The sequence below is a fragment of the Cynocephalus volans genome, chromosome 3 (genome assembly GCF_027409185.1).
Source record: "Cynocephalus volans isolate mCynVol1 chromosome 3, mCynVol1.pri, whole genome shotgun sequence".
Classification (NCBI taxonomy): Eukaryota; Metazoa; Chordata; class Mammalia; order Dermoptera; family Cynocephalidae; genus Cynocephalus; species Cynocephalus volans.
Window position 1 is genome coordinate 155012874 of NC_084462.1, and position 25779 is coordinate 155038652.

The 25779-nt window shown below is 39.9% G+C and overlaps 1 protein-coding gene across 2 annotated transcripts in view; it reads right to left on the reverse strand.

Annotated features, from left to right (window-relative positions):
* The window catches only part of ENTPD5 (ectonucleoside triphosphate diphosphohydrolase 5 (inactive)), a 37534-nt gene that overhangs the window by 8419 nt on the left and 3336 nt on the right, over positions 1-25779 (reverse strand). Inside the window, exons 2-11 of one of the 2 annotated variants that reach the window (XM_063091391.1) lie at positions 9258-9544; positions 8555-8634; positions 6934-7077; positions 4000-4075; positions 3691-3726; positions 3155-3243; positions 2764-2843; positions 2068-2129; positions 995-1096; positions 140-280 (exon numbers count right to left, since the gene is read on the reverse strand). In XM_063091391.1, the coding sequence (XP_062947461.1) occupies positions 140-280; positions 995-1096; positions 2068-2129; positions 2764-2843; positions 3155-3243; positions 3691-3726; positions 4000-4075; positions 6934-7077; positions 8555-8634; positions 9258-9474 (1027 nt within the window). In that variant the 5' untranslated portion in view covers positions 9475-9544. Of the gene's footprint in view, positions 1-139; positions 284-994; positions 1097-2067; positions 2130-2763; positions 2844-3154; positions 3244-3690; positions 3727-3999; positions 4076-6933; positions 7078-8554; positions 8635-9257; positions 9545-25779 lie in introns of both variants that reach the window. The other variant, XM_063091390.1, reaches the window with a different exon arrangement.

Here is a 25779-nt window from a genome sequence, read left to right on the forward strand (position 1 = left end):
CTAGTGCCACTCAGCAACCAGCACTGGAGAGATTCAGGTAATCATCCCAACAAAGCATTTCAAATACTCCTTCTCCTTGACTCCTCCCCCACAGCCCCACCCACTATCCTCTCTGGTCTGACACCTGGGGTAAACTCACCAATCATGTCTGTGTCAGCAGCTCGATCATAATAGTAAGAGAAAGCATAGAAGGAGCTTCTCTGGATCTCCTCTGGCTGGTGAAGTTTTCCTTGTACCACCCTCAGCACTTCAGCATAGCAGGGCTCAAAGCCCATCTCCCCTGCTAGGGCAAAGGTGCACAGGGGTCAGGAGAGAACAATGGTAGGGGAAGGGGCCACTTTCGGAGGCAAGCTGCTGGAGCCAGTAAGGGAACGGCAGGAGGACCAAGGAAGGCAGAAGGCTGAGGCTCAAGACAGAGGGCTTAAAAACAAAGATGAGCAAACCTCTGCAGCCTCACTGCTCTGTTTCTCCAAGGCAGCTCCCCTCCCTAACCTGTGTTCACCAAAAATGGCCACAGCCGACCTTGTGCTGCTGCCTAGCACTATGTTTCATGGTATTATTTATCAGCAAGTGTCTAGAGGGCTCAACTGCTTCCTTCACTGGGAAGTTGATTTCTTTCCTTGTTTTTAAGGTCTGTTCCTTTTATAATACCTAAGATGAATTAATCTTCCTACTGTTTCAATTTAAATTTTATTATAATTTAAACAGCTAAACATTAACTGAACAGGGGTTCACACTGCTGTGTTAGACCCAGGCTAAGAACAGGTTTCTAAAGGATCAATGACACTTAGTCAGGGAAAGAGAACAGTATGCAGAGTGACAACTGCCTTGTTCACTGTCGCTTCACATTAGTCCTTGGAAGCATTAAAGATCTTTGGAATGAGTCCCTGAAACACGATAAGCTTCTCTTGAGCTCTGGAAAAAGTTTCCATGGAACTTTTCCAGAGCTTCTACTATAAAGGTAATTTTCACCAGTGAAAAAAACATCACTTACCTTCTTGGTTGCCACCATACTGGTATTTCATGCCCCCAAAGATCCACTCTGCTTCCAACCATCTCGGTAGACAGGCACTTCGGAAAGTGTGTCCATCAATCCCTGGAGGAAACCAGAGCATAAAGTAAGAGGCATGTATGTGAGAGAAGGGAGGAAGGCAAGCAAGAAGCCAGTGAGGCTGAAAGGAATCACCAAGGGGGCTGGGCCTTAAAATCTTATGAAATTAGTTCCATGATTACAGACAGCCACAGGAATTCTTAACTCAGGTTTCACACATAGGCTTTGAGGGGTTGGTGAGTCTCCAGAAATTAGAGACAAATCTTCACGCACATGCGCATTTGGCAGAGGGGTCCATAGCTTTCGTCACATCTCAAATAAACACAAAATCCACAGTTGAGTAAGTTCCATCCTTTCTAAAAACAGGAAAAAAATACCATGCCATCTTTTTCACTGGTTGCAGAGAGGCTTAAGTGAAACACACTTGTAGATGTTTTGTAAACTCTGAAATGCAATACAGTCCTCATCCCAATAATAGTTTAGTATGAGACAGGCACTGTCAAAAGTGCCTTAAATGCAAAATTTCATTTAAGGTGAGGAAAAGAGCACAGAAAAATTAACTAACTTGCCCCAAATCACAAAACTGGGAGGAAACCCAGTTCTGCCTGACTCCAACTGTGAAGAGCTGAATGGAATTGCTCAGTTATTCCACCTTGCAAATAAAACAGACCTTGCTTCCTATACCTCCCATGTAAAGCTAAGGGCTTGAGCAAGCTCTTGCCAAATGCACTCTTTGAGCCCTGAATTTCTGCAGATGCTTCAGCCTCCTGGCCACAGTCTGTTCCCCCTTATACAAGTACACGTCATTATAAAAATAGCTAATAATATATACAAAAACATCTGAACTTAAAAAGTAGAAAAGGAATTTGCTATTATTATGTCCATTATACAACATATGCTTCCCAACTCAACATAAGCTTTTCCTCCACTGAATCACTGCCAAGGAAGGGAAGAGGCAAGGTAAGTACAGGTGTTACTCTCACCATCCCCCACCCAGCACAGGCACCCAGACCAACCTTCCATCTCCAGGGCTCCTAGGGTTGCTAGTCTTGCAGCTTTCAATCCAAACCCCAAGTAACTGTAAAATATAGGATTGACCAATGTCATGCTGGTCCTGAAGTTCTCCAGCCTAAAGTTACCTCTTTCAAAAGTAGGATGGTTTCTCTGTCTCCTTCTGGAGAGGTGAAAACTTTGTTCTGTCTCTGTGACTTATTCATCTCATGTGGTCAACAAGAGATAATTTCTCTACAGTTGGAATGAAGGCTCTGCAGTATGAACTCCCAACAGCTATGATTCAAAGGCTAGAGACAGTGACAATTCCTAGGGTCCCACCTGGAACCATCCCCAGAAAAGCTCTCATTAGCTTAGCTCCCAACCCCAACTGGGATCAAATTCCAGGCTGGAGTTTGAGCATCTGAAAGCCAGCTCAAAGGAGTTGGCACGGAGCTTTGACTGAGCCTTCTCCAAATGTCCTCTCTCTAGAGAAAACATTTGTCTCTTAAGTTACATACTTTTGGGGCCAATAATGGAGAAGCCTCTTAGGTCCCTTGGTTTCTGGTAAATGGCTTTGGTTTTAGCTGATAGGCCTTAGGGCACTGACAAACACTTTGTAAAACTGATCAGATGCAATAACAGACATGAGAATAGAATGTTCTGAAAAGTTAGGAGAATCATACAACGTGAAATATTATTCTTCCTGTCCCCCTCCTCACCTATGTGTATAGAGCTTATAAGTGCTGTTAAACATCTCAAAGGAAGTGAGGTAGCCCTTTGGGGTTTGTTCCAGGGTTTTCTGCAAATCAGAAAAAGCAAAAAGACTATTCAGGATCTGCAATTATCTGAAAATATTATCACCACCATCCCTGTCCCTCCCCACAAAAATCAGAGATGGAGACAGATTAAGCTGCTAATCTCACAAGGCATGAGGAATCAAAGGGACTCTGAACAATGAGAGGGCAAGGCAAAGTTCATCCAATCATTCATTGACTCTACTCAGCCTTATTTGTCGTGGGGCTGCTATCTGATAATGGGGTGCCACTTTCTTGGCACCATGATTTGCCTGTCAAGTGTGTTGCTAACCAGACCTTCATGTAAATGACTCACCTCAAACTGGGGCAGGAAAGTGATTTGGGTGGAGGCCCCCCCCAGGTCCAGGGTCCCCACAGTATCCTGGCTGTGGCCATGCAGCTGACCTGTCAATGAGACCCAGCTCTGAATATGTTATGCATCCTCGAAAGCCTAACTCTTGTCTGTCTGCAATTTCTTTCCTGCCGTCATGTTACACTAAAGGTATTCCACAAATACTCCCACTGCTCCCCAGCCCCAAAGGCGAATGTAAACTCAGAAGACTCTTGCTGTAGCTGAGGCCTTGAAAGCAAGTTGTAAGCATTAACTTCCTGTGTTTTCTTTCCTTTTTTCTTTTTAAGGAAAGAACAAGGGCTGGTCAGGTAGCTCAGTTGGTTAGAGTTCAGTGCTGATAACACCAAGGTCAAGGGTTAGGATCGCCCCCCCCCCGCCATGCCAGCAACCAAAAAACCACAAAAACAGTACAGGAAGAAAGAAAGGGAGTTTTACTCTTTTGACCGTGCATGTAAAAGCCAGTTAAAGTCTTAAGATAAATTTGAGGAAGGATGTATTACCTGTCAGAAAATTCACAGTAACCCAAGCTAGTATGCCTAAAAAAGAGAGACAAAGATTACATTATAGAGCATTTTTCTCGCTTTCTTGGCCCCATCCTTGTTCTTTTTCTCTCTAAATTTCATGCCTAGAGCACACGTTTCCCTACTCCCATTCCTCCATTCCTGCTATCCCTTTCCTCTGTGCTTATTTGTTTCTCTTCACTTAATTCACTTTTCTTCAGCACCCATCCCTGTTCCCAGTTCGTTTAATTAGATCTTTCACTGACCCTGTTCCTTTCCACCTGGAACATATATCAACACCTGTCCCACCTTCATAGGATCCATCCATGATGCTAACACTGTCATCTGGTACCAGGAAAGGTGACTTCTTGAAGACCTCCTCTACCTAGAAAAAAAGGGAAAAAACCTGGATTCCTTAAGGCAATTTACGTATTGATTTCCATATTTTGGCTGTGTCCTATAAGGCTTAAAAAACTACTCTATTTTCTCTAGATAAAATTTTAGCAGAACTCATTCCTTTTCCCTAAGAAACTAGAGAAGGAACTAAGCAACTCACTACGTTTCTTGCAAAAACACAAACACTGGGCTTCCTTTCACTTTAAAGTAAACCTTGGGCTTGCTGGTTAGCTCAATTGAGAGAGCATGGTGCTGGTAACACCAAAGTCATAAATTCAAGTCTCTATACTGGCAAGTTGAAAAAAAAGAAAAGTAAACCTCAACAAAACCATTTAAATCTATAGGTGAACTAGACCTAGGGAAGGGCATATATTTGACCCTGCTAGCCCAAATCAGTATCCTGTAATTTTTTTTAAAACCTGATAACTTCTATCTGGACATACTCTAGAAGCTGGGAGGAGCCTTTCCTACTCTATTTCTTTCTTTCTTTTTTGGGGGGTGGGGGGCAGCTGGCCAGTACAAGGATTGAACCCTAGACCTTGGTGTTATCAGCACCACGCTCTAACCAGCTGAGCTAACCAGACTGCCTCCCACTCCGTTTCTTTTTTTCTTTTTTTTTAAAGATGACCGGTAAGGTGATCTTAACCCTTGACTTGGTGTTGTCAGCACCACGCTCTCCCAAGTGAGCCACGGGAGAGCAGATGGATGCATCCTGTGAAAGAGCTCATGTCCAAGAGCTGAGGTACTCTGCTATCAGCCTGATCCAACCCTGGTTGGATCCTGACAGATGGCTGGGGCCTCGAGAATCTAGGGACACCCCAGATGTAGACTTATGGAATCCCATTTTAGGAGATGGGAATGAAGATCCAGCACAAATACTATTGACTCTCCATAAATAAGGCCAATGATATGGGTGTTTTTATTTTTATGTGATTATCATGGGGGATAAAAAAGATTCTCCATAAAGTAATAGAAAAAACTCTAGTCTATTTGCTGTTCTCATTTTTGATGGGATGAAACACATCATGTGGTGACCTCTGCACCCTGTTTCAAACCAGGAAAAGCCAATTAAGTTATCTATAAGCAAGCTTTTAAGGGGAAGACAGGTGAGCAAACAGAAATAAGCACAGAAAGTGTTCCTGCTCTTGCCTTCTCCACTCCTCTCCACTGCCTCACAGTTTGTTCTCAACACAGCAGACAGAATGGTGCTTTTAAAATAGGCGTTGGATCCTGTCTCTCGTTAGGTCAAAGCCTTCCAGTGGCTTCCTTCTTAGAGAAATAGCCAAAGTCTTTGTACTGGCCTTTGAGTCCCTACATGATAAATTCCCCCACCCCCCCCCCTCCACCTCTCTGACTTCGTCTCCTACTTCCCTTTCAGCACCCCCCCCAAGCTGAGCTGACCTCCTTCTGGATGCTTTTCCTGAGCACAGCAAGCGCATTCCTGCCTCTGGCCTTTGTACCTACTGTTTCTTTAGCCTGGAATATTCCTCTCAAAATGTCTTACGTAACTTGTCCCTTCGTTCTCCTCAGATCTCTGAGCAAATGAATCTTATCAAAGAGAGCTTCCTTGACTGCCCTATTTAAAAAAGCATCTCCCCCACACCACCACCAGCATTCCCAGCCTGCCTTACCCTGCTTTCTTTTTCTCCATAACATCTACAGCACCTGACATACTTTGTATTGATCTGTTAGTTGTTTATTTTCTGTCTCCCTGAAACAAGAATGTAAGCTCCAGGAGGGCAGGGACTGTTTTGTCTTTTTTGTTCCCTGCTTCCTTGCTATATGTGTCCCCAGAACTTCAACAGCACCCAGTACTACTAGTAAGCACTCATACATTGAATGAAGGAATGGATGGATGGATGAGGAATTGGGATTCAGATTCTCACACAATATGCTTGCTAGGCAGCTTGTCCTTGGACAAGGGACTTAAGCCCTCTGTCCTGACAGTCAAAGGAAAATTGAATTTAGAGGGCTGAATTAGCAAATCTATAATATAGAATCCTTTTTTGCTATGATTTTTTTGTAATAATGGGATTCTGCCTATTCTTCACAACATGAAATTTAAATGTTTATTGCACAATAAATATGTACAATAAACTTAAATATTGAGCTTAACAAAACTCTCTATACTTAAATTTTTTTTCTTTTTTGGGGGGCAGTGGTCAGTACAAGGATCAAACCCTGGACCTTGGTGTTATGCTCTAACCAACTGAGCTATATACTTAAATTTTTGATCTGAATAAGAAGGGAGTTGAAATAGATGACCTTTAAAAATCTTTCAAACTTTAAAATTCCATTATTTCTCTCAAAAGCTTTATGCTGAGGGAAAAAAAAGGCAGACATATAAAAAAGAATATAAATGTATGATTCCATTTACATTAACTGTAAGAATAAGCAAAACTTATCTGTAGTGACAGAAAGTAGATCAGTGGTTGCCTCATTTCAGGGGTGAGGAAAACTAACTATAAAGGGACATGAGGAAACTTCTATATCTGTCACAATTCATTTAACTGTACACTTAAAATAGATACATTTCATTGTATGTAAGTTTACCTCAATAAAGTTGATTAAAAACAATTTCTATAATTCTACTTTAAAAAGTTAGAAGAATTAAGAATACCATGGACAGGAAGTACTTCAAACTTTCCAGGAAAAGCTCTATAAATTTGAGAGTGACGGTTCAAAATGCAAATAACTAACAACAAGAGCCCAGAGTCATCATAGTGCCGTGGCAATGGTGCAATACTAAAGGTAGCAGTTATACTCCAAAGGGCTAAAAGCTCATAAAGAAAATAATCATACAAGGAAAAAGACAGAATTATCTGAGATACAGATTTCAAAAATTACCTCGAAGAGTAGAGCCTGGGCTTTCTGTTCTGGTAGTAAGCGCAGTCCTGCCGTTGCCTTCAGGACCAGTGGGGTCCTTTTCCAGTGACTTCGAGGGATTGAGTCTTTGGCCACCTCTAAGAGTCTTTGAACAGTTTCAGCACCCTCCAAAAGAGATGACCCATTCATCCAATGAACAGTCCATTTAGAGATACTAGTCTATTCCTTCAACACACTTTGGGGGGACAACAGGAGCGAGGTGGCAGAGGGTTCCAACCTCTCTGCTCTGTAAGAGCAGAAACCTGGAGAAGTGAACCACTTCGAAGAAGGAGAATCAATTTCATTTTGATAGTCAAAATAAAAATTATTCTTTTATAGTTTTGTCATTTTAGTTGATTGTTATTTTACGTCTCATATAAATTAGCCTTAGGCCAGAAAGTTGGGTATAGTGAAGGAAACACAGGAGTTGGAGTCAGAAGACTTGCTTGCTAGCCCTGTGGCCTAACATAGGTCATCTGGCCTTCCTGGGGCTTGGTTTCCTTAGGTGTGAGATGGGAGATACACTTCACACCACCACTAAACCAGTGTGCGTATTAGACGAGGCAGAGTGCATGTAGTTGCCATACAAATGCTAGCTACAGTTGTTATAATCCTATACTTTTTGTGATCTCCTTAAGAACAGAACATGTCAGGCTCTTTTTTGCAACCCCAGCACCTACATGCATGGCACACAGTAGATGCTCAATATATGATAAATGAAAAAAATTATTTTAAATCCACTGTTTCCCTGAGTGAACATTTATTCTGACAACACACTGTCCTGTAATCATTATTATTAGCAAATACAACACAATCATCTTTTCTAAATGTCAATCCAGTTTCTGATAATGCGGTTGCTTTCAACAGTTCCTAATTTTCTAGCACATTTGCCATTTCATGTGCTTTTGAGCTGAGAAAATACATCCTCTCAGTTCTTCAAGCTCGAACCATTTTTAACCTAAGTTTCCCTTTGGGTAATGCTTATTCTGGTGACACTGAATAATACCACCCTTACATCTGCTACCAGAGTTCAACATTCTGCCTTATTCCATTCTACTTCAGCATGGCCTCAGACACACTGGGTATAGTATGTTGTGGGTGCTCAGCTGTGAAATACAGTCACCACAAACTCCCTGTTCATCCTTTACTACCTCAAATTTTTGTCATCATTGGTTGTTGCCTAATTTCTAGGGTATAGGCATGATTCGATCCTATACTAGAGCACTATGAAGTCAAATTCAGGGGGTCCCCATCCCTTTAATTGCTATGTTTAAACTTCATACCTTACAGAACATTTCTGTCTTCTGTGTTTATATTAACCAATGAAGTTGATGGCTTCAACTCAAAATCTTAAACAGTAAATACACAAGGAGCAATCTTCTAAAAGCTGGTGTCATCTCTGCATGACCACAATCTATTTTCTAGCCTCCTTCCACCCATCCCTACTAAGCCTGGGGTATACAATTACAATTACGAGGAGAGAAAACTGATCTTGAAGATGACCTCAATATCATTGATGAATAGCATGAGATATTTAACAGCAGTGGTGTGGTCAAGTTATCAAGGCATTGAGAATCTAAATACTGAATCATAAGAAGCTCACCTGCTTGGGTTGATCTATGAAAGCAGAAAGTCCTGGCTTCACAGAATCAAAAATTTCCCCTTCCAGAATTGGAAGATGTCCTATTTTGTTCATGGAACAAAACAGAAAAGAGATAGCTGATTACCAAGAGTTAGGCTGCTTCAGATACTGGACTCTGTAAGTTTTCATATAACTTACTAGACAACCTGCTTCTCTCCCAAGCTATTCCAAACAACCCCACTTGTGAGGAATGTCTTGCAGGAATATTGAGAAAGGGGAATAGAGGGCGATAGACAACCCTTGAGGGTCCCTCTGAGGAAAGAACACTGACAATTCAGAAAAAGTTAATCTTCAGGGTCCCCTGAGCCCCTTCTCCAAGGATGGCAATGAAATTCTCATGTGACCCTTCTCGTAAGACCACTCCCAGCATTCTCAATGTTTGAACCCCTGGAGTATTAACCATCTTTAGAGAAGAGCAAGGACAAATTATAGCTATACTTCTTGGTCACATGGGTTTCAGACTATAGGCAGCCCAGATCTCTCTTAATTTCACATTGAATTAAATCATGTGTTCAATTATAGTCCAAAGTGTTCTCGAAAGAAAGACATTCACTAGCTGTAAGATTCTGTAATTCACATTACACACTCTCAGCACATTTGTTTCTGTGAAGAGATGCTAAAGTGTGGATTTATAGACTCTAGTGAGGGTCCCATTTGTACTTACCTGGTATTTTCTGCACAAAGGTGTAAACATGAATTCGAGTTCCAGTGCTCCCTGCATCAAACATAATTCCATATAAGGTGCTGGCACTGACATTGATGGGGCACATGGAAGACAGGAAGACTCCCTCAAACCAAGTGTGCTGGTCTCTGTGGAAGACAGAGCTGCAAACACAGGACACCAGCAGCATGAAAAAGACTGCACCCCAGGATGTGGCCATTCTCTTCCCAAGATGTGGTTGGGTCTAGGCTTTTGTTGCAGAAGCAGTGCTGCTTATACACCTGCAGTGGCTTATAGGATAAAGACACACAAGGTTAGACCAATTGCCTGTTTTGGTTACACCCATAAAAGAAGAAACATCCATTATATAAATCCCACCCCTGTGGTGTCTCTTCTCTATTTCTAATATCCAGTCCAACAAGCTAAACCAGGGTGATGTAGGTTCTCAGCAACTTTTCTGAAGGGTATCTGGTTCCAAAAGGAAACTGGGATTTAAAAAATATTTTCCCATGCTTTGCTTTTAATTGTAGGGTGTATCTCACATACTTAAAGGCTCTCTGCCACCCACTTTTATTGTTGAGTCTAATCTTTCCATTTTGATGATTTTGCCTTTATATAGTAAACACCCCATCCTCCCTGCTTTCTTCCCTTCCTTGTTTTTGACTGATAGATCAGTAGCTTCAATTTCTGAATTAAAGTTATAAAGTTACAAAGAAGTTATAAAGTCCTTATCACTGGGATATTCACAGCCTTCAGAAGTTAGACCACTGGACTGCCATCTGTGATCAACAATATTGCCAGTGGCTTGCACATATGACCACGTTTAAGGAAATAAATCAACCTAATTTAAAACACTTAAGTAAACCATTACGGTTTTAACAACAGCCTCCCAGGTTTCAGGCCATGTATCCATAAGAAGTTAGGACAGATGGGCAAATTAAGACAGAGAAGTTCTATGACTTGCTGAAAGTCATAAAGCAAGTCAGTGGTGAAATCTGGATCAGAAATCAGTCCTTACTCTCAGAACCAACGTCTTCCCCTGATTCCACAATGCCTCACTCATAGCAAGTTACTGACCATATTTCCTAATGTGTCCTTAGCAGAGACATGAAATGTAGTGTGCTCAGCATTATTTGTTTTGGATTTGTATATTATGGTAGGTTAGATACAAATGCTGCTGAAAACCTAGAGCAAAGTTACAGGGAAAACAGTGAAGAGAGCCTCTTTTCACTTAGCCTCTCTGAGACTCTACTTCCTCACCTGTAAAATGGGAATAAGAGTACCTGCCCTCCCTCCCTTCCATGGTTCCTAGGAAAAGCAAATGAGATAGTGTGTGTATATATATATATAAAAGGTTTTTTTCTCTCTTAAATTACAATGCATTGTTCAAATATTATGTAACATCTTTTATAGTGTTTTTCCAGGAGTGAGGTTGTAGAAAGTGAAAGAATGGCTTTGTTATTATTACTGAGAAATACATTTTTAAAAAAAAATTTATAAAATAAAATGTACAGGAAGCTGTTTTTTGTTTGTTTGTTTGTTTTGGCATCATTCTGCAATAAAGCCATTATAGTGAATTTGAATGTTCTTGAATGTGTTATAAAAACACTTGGCAGTGTTCAATGGAATAATGGAATCCATTCTACCTGGTTGCTTTAGTAGTAACTTTTTTCTTTTTTCCGGGAGGGACATTAAATAAGAAACAAACAAACAAAAAATTAAGTGCTTTTTGTTTTAGTGATTTGTAGCTGGTCTGCTATAAAGCTCAGGCTATGTCCTATGACCTCACCTATAAAGGAGAACTGAAGTTCCTCAAGGTCAAAGTTTCTCAATCTCAGCACTATTGACATTTTGGGCTAGAGAATTCTTTGTTGTGGGTGCCGTCCTGTACATGGTAGGATGTTTAGAAGCGTCCCTGGCCTCCACCCAGTAGATGTCAGTAGCACCCCTTCCTCCCGCCCTTATCCCTCCAGTTGTGACAACCAAAAATGTCTTCAAACATTGCCAATTGTCTGCTGGCAAGGCTATATTTTCTCTGCTCTAGGTTATATTTCCTCCTGGTATTAATGAATAATGCCATATCTATCCTCTAACAGTTAAGGCCTCCTTAAATGCCCCATATGTACTTTGTTCAAAACAGTTTTGGGTCTCCTGATCCAGCTTTCATCTCTGGATCTTTTGTGCAAATCATGGTTATTGGCTAAATGACAAGATCTGATTCCAAAGTTCCCATTTCCCAGTCCCTTTATCTCTAACAGAATACTTGGTATATCTGGAATATAGATTAAGGTTTTTCAGTCATTCTCAAGTCTGTTGATGATATAGGGTATGTTTTATCAAAATGCCTCCCTCCCCACAGGTGATATATTACATAAAATAAGACAAATTAAAGTTTTAAAATTTTAAAATATTTAAAATAACTAGAGTTGATCTGAGGCACTACAACAGCAAAGTTCGAATCACCCACTTGAACACTAGGCTGAACTTCTATTCTGTAGTTAAGAATGAGAGCTATTGGTTAGAAAAGTAACAGACAAAATTGTTCAACTTGTAGAATCTAAACAAAGGAAACTTCATCCCAGGAAATCAGTGACTGAGACAAGGTAGCTTCCTGGCCAGATTCATACTCACATCTTATTTATTTTTTGGCGGCTGGACAGTACGGGGATCTGAACCCCTAACCTTCGTGTTACAAGGCTGTGCTATAATCAACCGAGCCAACCAGCCAGCCCATGCCCATATCTTAAATCACTCCCTTTGGCTGATTCTTCTTCTACAGAGAACAGGCTGGTCATGTAATCAATCTAAATAACTGAGAACAGAAGCAACCTTTCAGATTATCTGAGTATTAATGGACACTTGGTTTGTTCGACACTTGGTCCTTCTTCGCCCTCAGGAAGTTTATTAGAGGCGCTCCAGGCACAAGCTTTTCTCCATCTCTGTGACTGTACCTTTATCAGGGTTCACTTGTATTTTATATATTATTGTGGTTTCTGAAAAACCTCTCCAGCTTCTATTTCCATTAAGCAAACATTTGTTTTCTTCCAAAGGAGATTTCAAGGGGGAAAAAAAACACATTCTAGGTATCTGTATTCATGGAGTAACAACTGCACAGTCATACCAGGTGTTCAGTGTAAAACCAAACAATAGATTTTACAGAAGGCAAATGATGCACACATTAAATGCTCCTTCTGCTCTCAGCAACTACTTTCTAACACCCACCCAACCTCACTTTTCTTTAAGATCGGCTATTTTTAGAACGGTATGAGAAGGGCTTACAATTTAGAGTTCATAGAATGGCATCCTATTTTACATGACCCCAGACTGCACAACTTGCTTACTTTACTAAAACCTTGCCCAGATGTCACCTTCTCAGTGAGACCTCTCTTGACCACCCTATTTGAAAATACAACCCACCTGGCCACTGCACATTTTATCCTCCTTCTCTGTTTACTTTTCTCCATAGCACTTCTCACCTTCTAACATACTATATAATTTACTACTTTTGTTTACTTTTGTATTCCATTTGCCCCAACCCCCATCCCCACCCGAGCTATACATAGGCAGGAATTTTTGTTTGTTTCTACTCTGTTCCCGGTGCTGGAACAGTGCTAGCACATAGTCGGTGTTGAATACATACTCCGAAGGGATAAACAGTGATCCAATAACTCAGGCACTAGATCTCACCCATTTAACAAGAATATAACACCTGCCGATTAATTACCTAGCCATTGGAAGCTCATGATTTCAAGCATCCATGGAAGGACTGTTTCTCCAAATGTGTCAGTTACGTAAAGGTGACATTTGTCCACGTGTCAAGTATGTCGAGTTTTATATGCTACTCAAAACAAGGCAGACAGTCAACTTTACTTTTTATGGACTAGGGAGTATACATCAGTATATTTATTTATTTATGGCAGCTGGCCAGTAAGGGGATCCAAATCCATGACCTTGGTGTTACAGGGCTGCACTCTAACCAACTGAGCTAACCGGCCAGCCTCTCCATTGGTATATTTAAATCTACCCTTTTCAGAATTGGTCTTCTCACTATCTCTTATTCAATCCCAACAAAGCCCCCTCTTCAATTCTTTTCTTTTACAGTTTTGGTGCCAGCAAGTGTTTGTAACTATGCCCAACTCCTTTTAAGGTCTTTCCAGTGTCTCTTTATACCTGCAGTAAACACTATTCCTCCCCACTCAGCCTTTGCAGAGCTTCACATTCTGGCTTCCCTTCTTCCATATTACCCAGAGCCTGAGAGACCGTAATCCCGAAGACCCAGGCCCCTTGGGTGCTCACCTGCTCGTGTCTGCCTGTTCCCCATGAATCCTTGCTTTCACTGATAGTAGCCTTTTGCTCTTTGCTCCTGTTTCAGCTCTGCTGAATCACACTAGCTTCATGAACCTTGTCCACCTTTGTGCTAGTTAGCAACTAACTGTGTGGCATTTTGCTAACTCACTCCTTCACTCCTCCCTTACACGTCCTTTCTCTAGGTACACAATTGTGTGGTTCATCTGTTTTTATGATAGTTAAGTGCCAACTAGTAGAATTATTGCTTATGGGGCAGAAATTGCTTAGGATAGGAACTGAATTCTGTGTTAAAAAGAAAAGTTAATAGCACTTCTTGATAGCTTCTATCCCTGAGATGCAATTCAGAAAGATGGATATTGAATTGTCTAATTAATAAGCATTTATTAAGTATCTAAATATATACCAGACACTGTGTTAGGTTCTAGATATACAAAGAGAATCAGATATAGCCTTAGCTCTTGGGGAAGACCGGTTTATTAGAAAAAACAGACAAGTAAACCAATGGCTATAATGTACTGTGAATAAATTCTCTGATGGAAATACGCAAGGGTGCTACAGGAAAGGATGTAAGGAAGAAGTAAGTCAGGAAGGAGAAGAGTGGAGGTGGGAAGGGAATGGGAGGCTTCTTGAGGGAGGAGAGGCCTAAGGTGGATCCTGTATCAGAGGTAGAAATTATCCTGGGGAAGTGACACAAGGAGAATTCTGAGAACTTCAAGTACTAAGAGCTCAGTATGGCTGGAATATAGAGGTGTACCGAAATAAAGAGGGTAGGTGTGAGGAAGGATTGTCTGGAGGCACTAAATCAGATTCAAAAGAAGTAGACTTGTTTTCCTTGTAGGGTTCCATGGTGACATCTGATTATATCTTTCTATTCCCTCCCTAAGCAAATATCAATATTGATTGACTTGGATAAAATGACACAGTATTTCCCAACAATGAGAAATAATGGAATGGGATAGGTGACTAGAAAGGTCCACCAAAAGGTCTGAAAACAGTGAGATGTAAAAGCACCCGCTGCCAATTCATCTGAGCTCTACAGCAAAGCTGGCTTTAACAGAGTTAAACATTAAACATAGGCAAGTTTAAAATATAACTAGAATAAAATTTTTAAACAGTAAATAGAACTATGGGAATGGATATAGCCAAACCACCCAGTGCATAAGTCAAACAAAACCAAGGTGGGTCTAATAAGGTTACTCTGGGACAGATTTTAGCACAGTGAGTAATGTCTCGTTTGGGGATATAACGTGGGACCTACACACCCAATACAAAGGGCCAGAGCCCTGGAACACCTTGCTATCTGAAAGGTGTCTAAGGTGAGTGTGCATGATATCTTTTGTATTCCCAAAGCCAAGTAGTGGGCCTGGAACACGTGAGATGTAAGTAATTGTGTCCTGAATGGACCTGGTACAATTGGGCTAACAAAACATGCACACAGAAGTGTTGGGGCAGGGAGTACCCTCTTTCTCAGTGTTTCACTATGGCCTATGTATCACACCCCCAACTCCCTAATCCCCTCCAAACCAGACCATGGATAGGGGTGCTATTCCAGGATGCCTGTGTATTCACATATTAATTCACTCATTTGGCCATTCCAGAAATTATCAGTTGCCTACTGCTACTTAAAAGTACAGCATGCAAAGATGAATCACCTTAGACTTAGACATGCCCTTTAAGAAACTACATAAGTTGGAAAAACAATACATGTCCATAAAATACTTCCATAAAGTGAAAATGTGACAAGTAGCACAGTTATCATGCTCTGAAACTTCAGAGCTGGGAGAGATTATTTCCACCTGAGATGATCAAGAAGGCTTTGTGAAAAAGGTGGTATCTGAGGAGGGTCCTGAGGAGGGAAATGAATTAGGACAGGAAAGGAGTGTTTTTCAGGAAAAATAAGCAGTATAAATCAAGACACAAATATGAAAATGGGTTGGGGGCCCACAAGGAATGGATCCTTTTGACTAATTGTAAGAGGAAATAAATTTGGAAAGGCAGATTGAAGTCAAATAGTAGGACGCATAAAATATTCAGCTAAGGAGTTTTTTATTTTTTTGACCGGTAAGGGGATCACAACCCTTGGCGTGGTGTGGCCTGCACCATGCTCAGCCAGTGAGCGCACCAACCATCCCTATATAGGATCTGAACCCACGGCCTTGGTTTATATTTAAAAAAAATTTTGGGGGGCAGCTGGACAGCACAGGGATCAAACCCTGGACTTGGTGTTATCAGCACCACACTCTAACCAACTGAGCTAACTGGCTAGCCCTTAAGGAGTTTAGACTACTCTGCAGGCAATAGGAAGCTATTGAATATTTTGAACAAGGGAGTGTCACAAATACGAATCTGGCAGTAGGGAGGCTTGTTGGGACCTCTCAATTGTCTAATTCTACAAATGTTTACTGATGCCTACTAAGTACTAGGTGACAGAGAAGTAAAGATGAATAAAACAGACCTTTCTATTCAAGATGCTAAGAGTCCGGCAGAGGTGACAGACTTACATACACATCAATAACTACACCTTTTAAAGTTAACCATAAAAATGCTAAAGGAACCCAAAACACAGGACTAACTTTACCTAGAGGATTCAGAAAGGCATCATGAAATGACATCTGAAGTGATTATGAAAAATGAACAGAAACAACTACATGAATAAGGCCAGAGGGATTATAAAAAGATGAAAATACCAAGGTCCATGGTTTGATCCCTGCACTGTCCAGCTGCCAAAATTAAAATAAAAACAAATAAAAATAAAAAGATGAAAACAGATGGTAGGGAAATTATGGATAGTCTGATGTCATTTCATTTTAAAATTTCCTCAAGAATTTTTGCCATATGGATTGAGAAACAAAACAAAACAAAAAGTAGAAGACTACAGTTAAGGAGGGTATAGCAGAGGAGGGTCAGCACTTATCAGCACCACTCTCTTCCAAGGGGGGTCAGCATTTAATAGAGAGGAAAGACTGTGGTCAAAGAAACACAATCTGAGATAATTATAGAGAACTTAATACATGCCAGCACTATGTTAAGTATTTTACATGGATTATCTCATTTAATCACAATACCACTCTGCAAGTTAGGTGCTATTGTTAACATACCCATTCTATAAATTGGGAAACTGAAGCTTAGAGAAACTAAGTCACTTAAGACCACACAGTAGTAAGTGAAGAGCCAGAAATCAAACCCAGATCGTTTAATTCCAGAGCCACTGTCTTAAATCACTAAGCCACCTAGGAGGGGTCATCTCCTATAGCTCTAGGGAAAGATGGTTATTGGGGTGGGGAGGAGAGTGTAAAGCAGAGAAGAGTCAGAGATGAGGCTGGAAAATTAGACTTGCATCAGGACATCTAATCTCCATCCTATACCCTATCAAGAGCTTTTGAAGATCTCAGTTTCCTTCTGATTGAGTACGTTTTCAGAATCTGACCATTTCTGACCACTTCATCACTATCACCCGGGCCCAAGCCACCACCATCTCTCCTGGGATTTACTAATACTGTCCTAACAGATCTCCCTTTTATCTTCACTCCCCTAGAGTCTAACTTTTTTTTTTTAATCTTCGGTTTTTTTTCCTTGGTGGCTTGCCAGTATGGGGATCCAAAAACTTGACCTTAGTGTTATCAGCACCATGTTCTAACCAAGTGAGCTCACCAGTCATCTCCCCTAGAATCTATTTTTAACAAGCAACCAAATCATCCCTTTGAAATGTAAGTTAGAGCATGCCTATGTTCCGTGCGAAACCCACCAATGGTTCCCTATTTCCCTCACAGTGACAAGGTCCCCAAAATAGCTTTCATGGATCCACCTGCTCTGCTTCCATCCCCATTACATCTCTGACCCCATCTACTAGTGGTTTTCATCTTACTCGCTGCCCCCACACTGACCTCTATGCTTGTGTCACACATGCTCCTACCTCAGGGCCTTTGTTCTAACTGTCCCCATTGCCTAGAACCTTTTCCCACACATCCACTCGATAAATTCCTGTAACTCTTTCAAATTGTTGTTTGAATGCCACTTACTTATTGAGGCCTACCTTTTTTTTTTTTTTTTTTTGGCAGCTGGCCAGTACTGGGAATGGTACCCTTGACCTTGGCGTTACAAGGCTGCACTCTAACTGAGTTAACCGGCCAGCCTTGAGGTCTACTTTTACTAGTATAACTAACTTCCCTCCCTCTCGTGATCCCCACCTATGCCTGCTTTCTCAATTCCCCTTACTTTGATCCACTTTTTCTTTTTTTCCACACCATTTGTCACATTCTAACATACTAGAAGGTTTATCTTTTATGGTTATTTTCTGTGTTCCTCTGACAGAACATAAGCTTCCCGAGAGTAGGAATCTTTTTGTTTAGTGAGGTAGCTCAAGCATCTAGAAGAATGCCCAAGGTGGTGATCAACAGAAACTGACAATGGAAATAAACTGCAAATGACATTAAAAGGAGAAATTACACTTTCATAAACAAACAGATGTTTTTTTTTTTTTTTTAAAAAGATGACCGGTAAGGGGATCTCAACCCTTGGCTTGGTGTTGTCAGCACCACGCTCAGCCAGTGAGCAAACCAGCCATCCCTACATGGGATCCGAACCCGTGGCCTTGGTGTTATCAGCACCGCACTCTACCGAGTGAGCCACGGGCCGGCCTAACAAACAGATTTTTAAGAGAAAATGTAATTAATAGATACCTAATGTAGTCATTAATTTGTTTTAGGAGAAACTAGAATTCTATTTCCCTAAACATATTAGTTCTGTAGCTAAATTGAACTTTTTTTTAAGCAAAACACTTTCGAATTGTTAAAACTGTGATAAACCCTAAAAGACATTAAACATTGCTTACATTGTCCAAGTTCTCTTCTAAAAATATTTTGGGGCTGTCTGGTTAGCTCAATTGGTTAGAGCATGGTGCTGATAACACCCAGGTCCAGGGTTCAATCCCTATACCAGCCAGTTGCCAGAAAAAAAAAAAAAAAAAAAGGGAATTAAAAATATTTCAGTATGCTGTGCATTAGTTATCTATTGTCGTATAACAAATAACCCTAAAACTTAGTAGCTTAAAACAACAAAAAATTTTATTATCTCGCAGTTTCCGTGGTTCAGGAATTTAGGAGTGATTTAATTGGGTAGTTCTGGCTCAGGGTCTCTCAGGAAATTGTAGTCAAGATGTAGGCTGGGCTGCCGTCATCTGAAGGGTGGCAAGATGATGTTGGCTGTGAGCAGGGAGCCTCAGCTGCTCCCCACATGGACCCTTCACAGGGCTTGAATGTCTTTACATGGTGGCTGGCTTCTTCCAGAGTGGGCAATCCAATAAGAGCAAGGCAGAAGCACCAATGTCTTTTAAGACTTAGCCTTGTAAGTCAAACACTATCACTCCCCTATATTTTAATGGTCATACAGACCAACCCTGATGAAATGTGCAAGGGGACTACACAGGGCGTGAATATTAGGAGGTGAGGATGGGGCCATCAGGGAGGTTGGTTACTGCAAGATAAAACCAATATCTGCATAGCATTTTGTGTTCAGTTTTTTTTCCCTTCAGTACGTATATATATATATTTCTATTAACACAGCTCACACACTTCTAGTTTTAGGAACTGCACATTATTTAAACAATATTAACTATTATAAATTAAAAACAATATTTACTTTTAACTTCTCTGAAAATATCATACATTACCACTTGAAGCTTTCCATTTTCTGTTACTGTCCCAATATTTTACTTAATAAAAAGAATTAAAGTCAGAAAAACCACAACTAACACAATGTCCTGCTTGTTTCTAAGGGTGAAAACGAATTTAAATACTTCAGATAAAAGTCAGATATATTTAGGAAAGAATACGAAGAAAACAAATGAATCATTAGATTTGCTTTGGAAATAGGTATCAATTAATAATTAATTAAACCTAATTGAAATTAAATACTAAATCACGGCCTGGCTGGTTAGCTAAGTTGGTTAGAGTGCAGTATTGATAACACCAAGGTCAAGGATTCAAATCCTCATACTGACCAGCCATCAAAAAAACAAAAACAACAAAAAAACTAAATCACAGAAGATATAGAATAAAAACATTTACATTAATGGAATAGAAACTGGCTTTGTGCTACATACAGAAAAAAATGTATAATCACACAATGGTAACACTAATACTTAGGTACTGAAGAGGTATTTCATAGAAAGGGACAAGACTTGACAACTGAAACAGATTTGAAAACCACTGAAAACTTTTATAACAGGTACTTTTCAAAAGTCAACAAAACTAATAAATGGGTTTATTTAAAAATCAACTTTTATTAGATCACTCCCAAGGAGTTGTACTAAGATCTGTGAGTGCAGAAACAATAGGGGGAGAAATTTGACAGAAAGAATTTCCCAACAATACTCATGAGTTGTCTCACACTGGTGAGGAGGGGAGGGTCCTTGCCCCAAGGATTCAGCTCAAACCGTATCATGTTATCCAGAGTGAATTTCACAGATCAGAAAGCTAGTTGAATGATACATTTAAGGTTTCCTCAACCCTAAGATCAAATACTCCTAACTCCCAATAAAGGAATTAGAATTGATGTACTCGTTACCAACAAATAAAATTCTTTTCTACAAACAGAGGGTTTCTTTCTGTATTTTATTCCACTTTAATCAAAACTTTATTAGACAAACATCAAAAAGTCCCATTCTGTACAATAAAACCATGTGAGTGTGACACCGAAATGAGTCAAACAGTGCATGACTTCACTCTCCATTGTTTCAGACTTGACTTAGCTACAATAATCACTGCCTGGGGAAAGCTGTGGCCACTGTTGCCTCTCTTTCTTCATAAGTCACAAGGTCTTTTCTTATGCATTCATTAAGAATCAAAGTCCTTTAGATAAGAAGATGCTATTCATCAGGAAGGGGTTCATATTGCACTTATTTGCGGAAGAGTAATTTCCAAGGATCAGTGCCATTTGATACTGTTTATACTGTGGGAAGAGAAGTAAAAACATATTTTCCCTTTCTTGCTATCAACTGAAAAATACCTACTGCTTGAAACATGTTAAACCAAAATGAAAAATATGAGAAAGATTAAAATATTACAAGGATACCTCACATAGAAAGCAAGAAATAGGGGTTCCCTATACTTACATTTTCTCAAATATATCTTTAAGATGCTTTCCCTCTAAATATATTTTAATTTTAACAGTGTTTGATAAAAATGTTTCTAAAGTTAATTACATAATTCCCGACAAGGAACATGCTCCTTCATTTATGGTTCAGGGTTGTGATTATGATCATCAGTTGTACTCATATTTTCCTGTAAACTTGGAATGCCTTCAGGGGCTACAGGTCTTCAGGACTGTTTGCCCTTCTACCACGAAATGGTCCCAGACTGCTGTTTTTTGAGCTAGTTTTCCTTGACATCATGCTATCTATTATCACTGATCAATGTGGTCATGTGACCAACTCTTTCAATAAGCTACCATCATCTAATTTTCTTTTTAAATAAGTTTTGGGATGTGAATCAGTGAGCCATAATTATTAGAATTTTAGGTCAACATATGCAAATGAGGACCTCTCCAACAGAATAAGGGTCATGGGCTTTGTGACAGCTCTTTTAGTGACTTACAGACCCCTTTCCATTCACTTTGAGCTCTGAACTAGAAACAAGAAAGCAGACTTTGTAGAAATCTGACCTGTGAAAAAGTGGGGTATTACTTTATATAGGTTACTTACCAATTTTTTCTTTTCCTTCTGGGCTTTCTATTTTGTTCCCTCAACTAATATGTTACTTTTTCAACCTGTAGAAGATGGGCATGGATAATCATAAGAGCAAAATTCTCTCTTTTCTCTGTTGTCAGTATGCCTATTTTTGATTCAGTTATCTCTTTCTACATTTCTATTTCCAATATGTTCAGGCTTTGGAAATAAGCATTAGACTTGTAGTCTAATACTCTTTGGCTCTTTCTCTTCTTCCACACTTTCTTCTCATTCAAACTACGTCAACCATTCTCACAACCCAACCAGCTTATTTACAAAGTCAGGGACAGCAACAGAAGCAAGTCACACTCCCTCTAAAAGCTAGTGTGTAAGTGTGTGTAAATGTATGTATGTAAATGGGGGGGCAGCAGTGACTAAGGAGTTAATTCACATGTAAAGTGCGTAAAATCTTGTTTATGCATTTTGTGAGGTCTTTTTTGGGCTTTGAAGAACTCAAACACCAGCTGTATGTTCCACAGTGTGATCAATGAGTGGCCACTTACTATTATGTGTATAAGTATACGGTTAAAAGTTATCAAGCCAATCCCAATCCTAGGTACCTACCCACAAGAATTGAAAACAGGGACTCAGACAGATATTTCTACGCCAATGTTCACTGCAGTATTATTCACAATAGCCAGATGTGGAAATATCTCAAATGTCCATCAACAGATGTGTGTATAAGCAAAAAATGGTATATCCATACAAAGGAATATTATTTAGCCATAAATAGGGACAAAGTTCTGATATATGCTATAATAAGGATGAACCCTGAAAGCATTATGCTAAATGAAAGCCAGACGGCTGGCTGGCTAGCTCAGCTGGTTAGAACATGGTATTATAACACTAAGGTCAGGGGTTTGGTTCCCCTTACCAGTCAGTTGCAAAAAAAAAAAAAAAAAAAGGAAAGCCAAACACAAAAAGCCATATATTGTGTGATTTCATTTACATGAAATACCGAGAATAGGTGAATTCATTAAAACAGAAGCAGATTAGAGCTTACCAGGGATTGGGGGGGAAAGGAGAATGAGGAGTTATTGCTTAACAGGTACAGAGTTTTTGCTTAGGGTGAGGAGAAAGTTTTGGAAATAGTACAGTAGTGATGGCTGTAAATATTGTGAATGTAATTAATACCACTGAACCATACACTTAAAAATGCTCAAAATAACAATTTTTGTTATATATATTTTACTACAGTAAAAAATTTTCCAAAAAAGGAGGGGGGGACGAAGCACTTCAAACACAAGTTCTTATATATTTTTTGGCTGCTGGCTGGTATAGGCATCTAACCCTGGACCTTGGTGTTACCAGCACCACACTCTAACCCACTGAGCCAACCAGCCAGCACCTCACACATAAACTCTTAAGAGGAAAAACTCTGGCTGGTATTTCAAAAGAGCAACAGTTATGATAACACATTATAGCTGAGCTATCTCACAAGCACACAGCCAATTTTGACTTAAATTCTGGAGGGTAGTACGATACACAGAAAATGTCTAAGTATTTGAGTTCATACAGTAGATCTCATTCCCTCAGAAAGAGAGTTAAACTACATGCTACATAAATCTGATTACAGATTCAAGAGGATTTGAATTATGAATTTGACTTATGCAACAAATGACATAAATTCCAACTACAGGGTCTCCAAAGCAAACATTTTCAACAAAGGACTTCTTACGCTTTTTTGACTATAGGTTAAACACTCTCCAGGTGGTTCCCTTGGAATCCCAGGATGACTTGAATGCTATCTACCCCCAAGTATGCAATCTTGACATTTTTATTAAGTCTTCCTTTCAAAAACATTTAAGTTGAACAGCCTAATAACATCAAGGTCACAGGTTTGGATCCTCATACTGGCCAGCCACCAAAAAAAAAAACCAAACAAAAAACTATAATACTTAAATTTTGTGTATGCCAAAACACTGAACTCAAAACAAGAGATACTTCAAACTGGCATCTCTAAATCTCCCCCTCCCTCTACACACGTACGAGGGCATTTCAAAAAGTTCTTAGAAAAATAGAACTAAAAGATAATATGAATCTTTCCATGAACTATTTACAGACCCCTCATACACATAGAGGGTGAAATGAATTCTCTTCCTAATCTCCTGTTTCTTTAGTGGCACCACAACTTTCCTAATACACATCTCGAAATTTCATTATCTTTGAATTCTCCTCTCTCGTGCCTTCTGTATTCTAATCTTTTATGAAGAACTGATGATTCTTCCTTTGCAATATCTTTTCCATCTCTTCTTCCTTTTTTTCTTTCTAGTCTCCCTGCTGGTATCTAAGTTCTGGCCTTTATTACCTCAGACTTAAACTGTCACAGCCTCTAAACTGGTCTACCACTCACCAATGTCTCTATTCTCAAATTCACACACCACACTCTTCCTAAAATGCTGTTTTCATCATTTTTCCACTAAATGGTAAGTCACATCACTGCAAGGACTCACTCATCTTTGAGCATTACTTAGCACAGTACAACCCAATATATAACATACTCATATTTAATTAATGTTTGTTGAATGAATTAATTAATACACAAATCATATCACTCTATTTCTCAAAACTTTCATCAATTTCCCACAGTCCACCAGCAGAAGTTACAAATTCAAATACCTACAGAGGCCAGGCAGGAAATGTAAATGAGTAAAGGTGTGCATAAAACAACAGGAAGTGGTGGGTTCTGTGGCAAACTGGAGAGCACATGTCCCATCTAAAGGGGAAGCTTCTTGCTCTTCCCACTAATTGCTGCCATAATGGAATGCAAGCCCCATTCCATTATGCCAGGTCTTCTGATTTTTCAAGATAAGCTGAAAGCACAGATTTCTATGTAAAATCTGCTGTTTTTTACATGAAGACAACTAATTCCATTTAAAACCCCCAAACAAACCCAAAAAACCACCATGCAGGCCAAACAAAACACATCTATGGGCCAAATACAGTCCTTGAGTCACAGGTTGGTGACTCTGGTCTGCAGGATAAAAGACAAACTTGCCTGACATTCTGAGTCCTTTACTATGAGTTCCCAGCCTACCTTTCCAGAGCTTTACCCCTACTTCCATACAAGAATTCTGTGCTAGTGGTTCTCAAACTTTGGCATGCATGAGAACCACCTGGAAGGCTTGTTAAACTATCAATTGCTGAACCTCATTGCCAGTGTTTTTTTGGGGGGCGGGGGGAGTGGCTGACTGGTATGGGGATCTTGACTTTTAACCTTGGTGTTACTAACCAACTGAGCTAACCGGCCAGCACCGCCAGTGTTTCTGATTCAGTAGATCTCAGGTGGAGCCTATAAAATTGCATTTCTAACAAGTTCCCAGGTGATGCTGATGCTACCGGTCTGTGGACCACACTAGGAACAACTGCTCTCTAAACTACTTGTCTCAAGCACACTCCCAATTTTGCTCACATTGTTCTACCTTCCCAGAGAGACTTCCCTCTTCCTTTCAGTCCACCTCCTTGTAAACTTTCCACGAAAACAACGCTCTTAAATGCCTCAAAATTGCTATAGCACTTAGGATGTATGCCATCTTCCCTTTATCAATCACTGCTCGGTACTGTTTACTGTTAAGTGTTTGTGTATAGGTGCCAATAAGGTTGTGTATTATTATTATTATTTTTTTGTCTTTTTGTGACCGGCCGCACCGCGCTCAGCCAGTGAGCGCACCAGCCATCCTTATATAGGATCCGAACCCTCGGCGGGAGCACTGCCACGCTCCCAGTGCCTCACTCTCCCGAGTGCGCCACGGGGTCGGCCCAAGGTTGTGTATTATTGAAGATCAATGTCTACGTTAAAGCCTTATACACCTGACTATAAGCAATTTCAGAGCAAGAGTTCTCTCTTGTCCCCCAATATAACCCTCAAGCTATCAGAGAGCCCAGTATACAGTTAGTACTCACTGAATATTTCCTAAATGAACATTTGACAGATCTATGATATGAAAATGTAGACAAGTGGGCCTGAAGTTTGTGTATGTAATTTTTCTTAGAGAACTGACTTTTAGTCCTGGGCTAATGGCTATGTTGGGATGAACAACTAATAAAAATGGGCTATTTTGCAAATAAAGCACCAATAGTTAAAAATTATTTGCGGCAATACATTTTGTACATAAATAAAACAATGAATGTTAAAAACTGATCTAAAATTGATAACATTAAATCCTTGGCCTCCAAGATTCCTTATAATGCTCCTGAAAGGATGTGAACTAGTTATAATATCACAAGATAACATCTTTGTAATAGCATTCTATATTTGTAGCACATGCAAGAAAAAAGTGGGATGAAACTAAATTCCATGATACTCAGAAACATTGATCAGTCCCTTCAGATACAGTTTGGATAATAGTATGTTTATTCAGGATTCTAAAGGCTATGAGGAAAACAAAATAAAAAACTGTTCATCTTGTCTCTTCCACCTGTAAAGTAGTAGCATCTGCTATCAGGTGATTTCAAGGAAGATTTATGAGAAACCTGGTCTCCAAGGTAAACCAG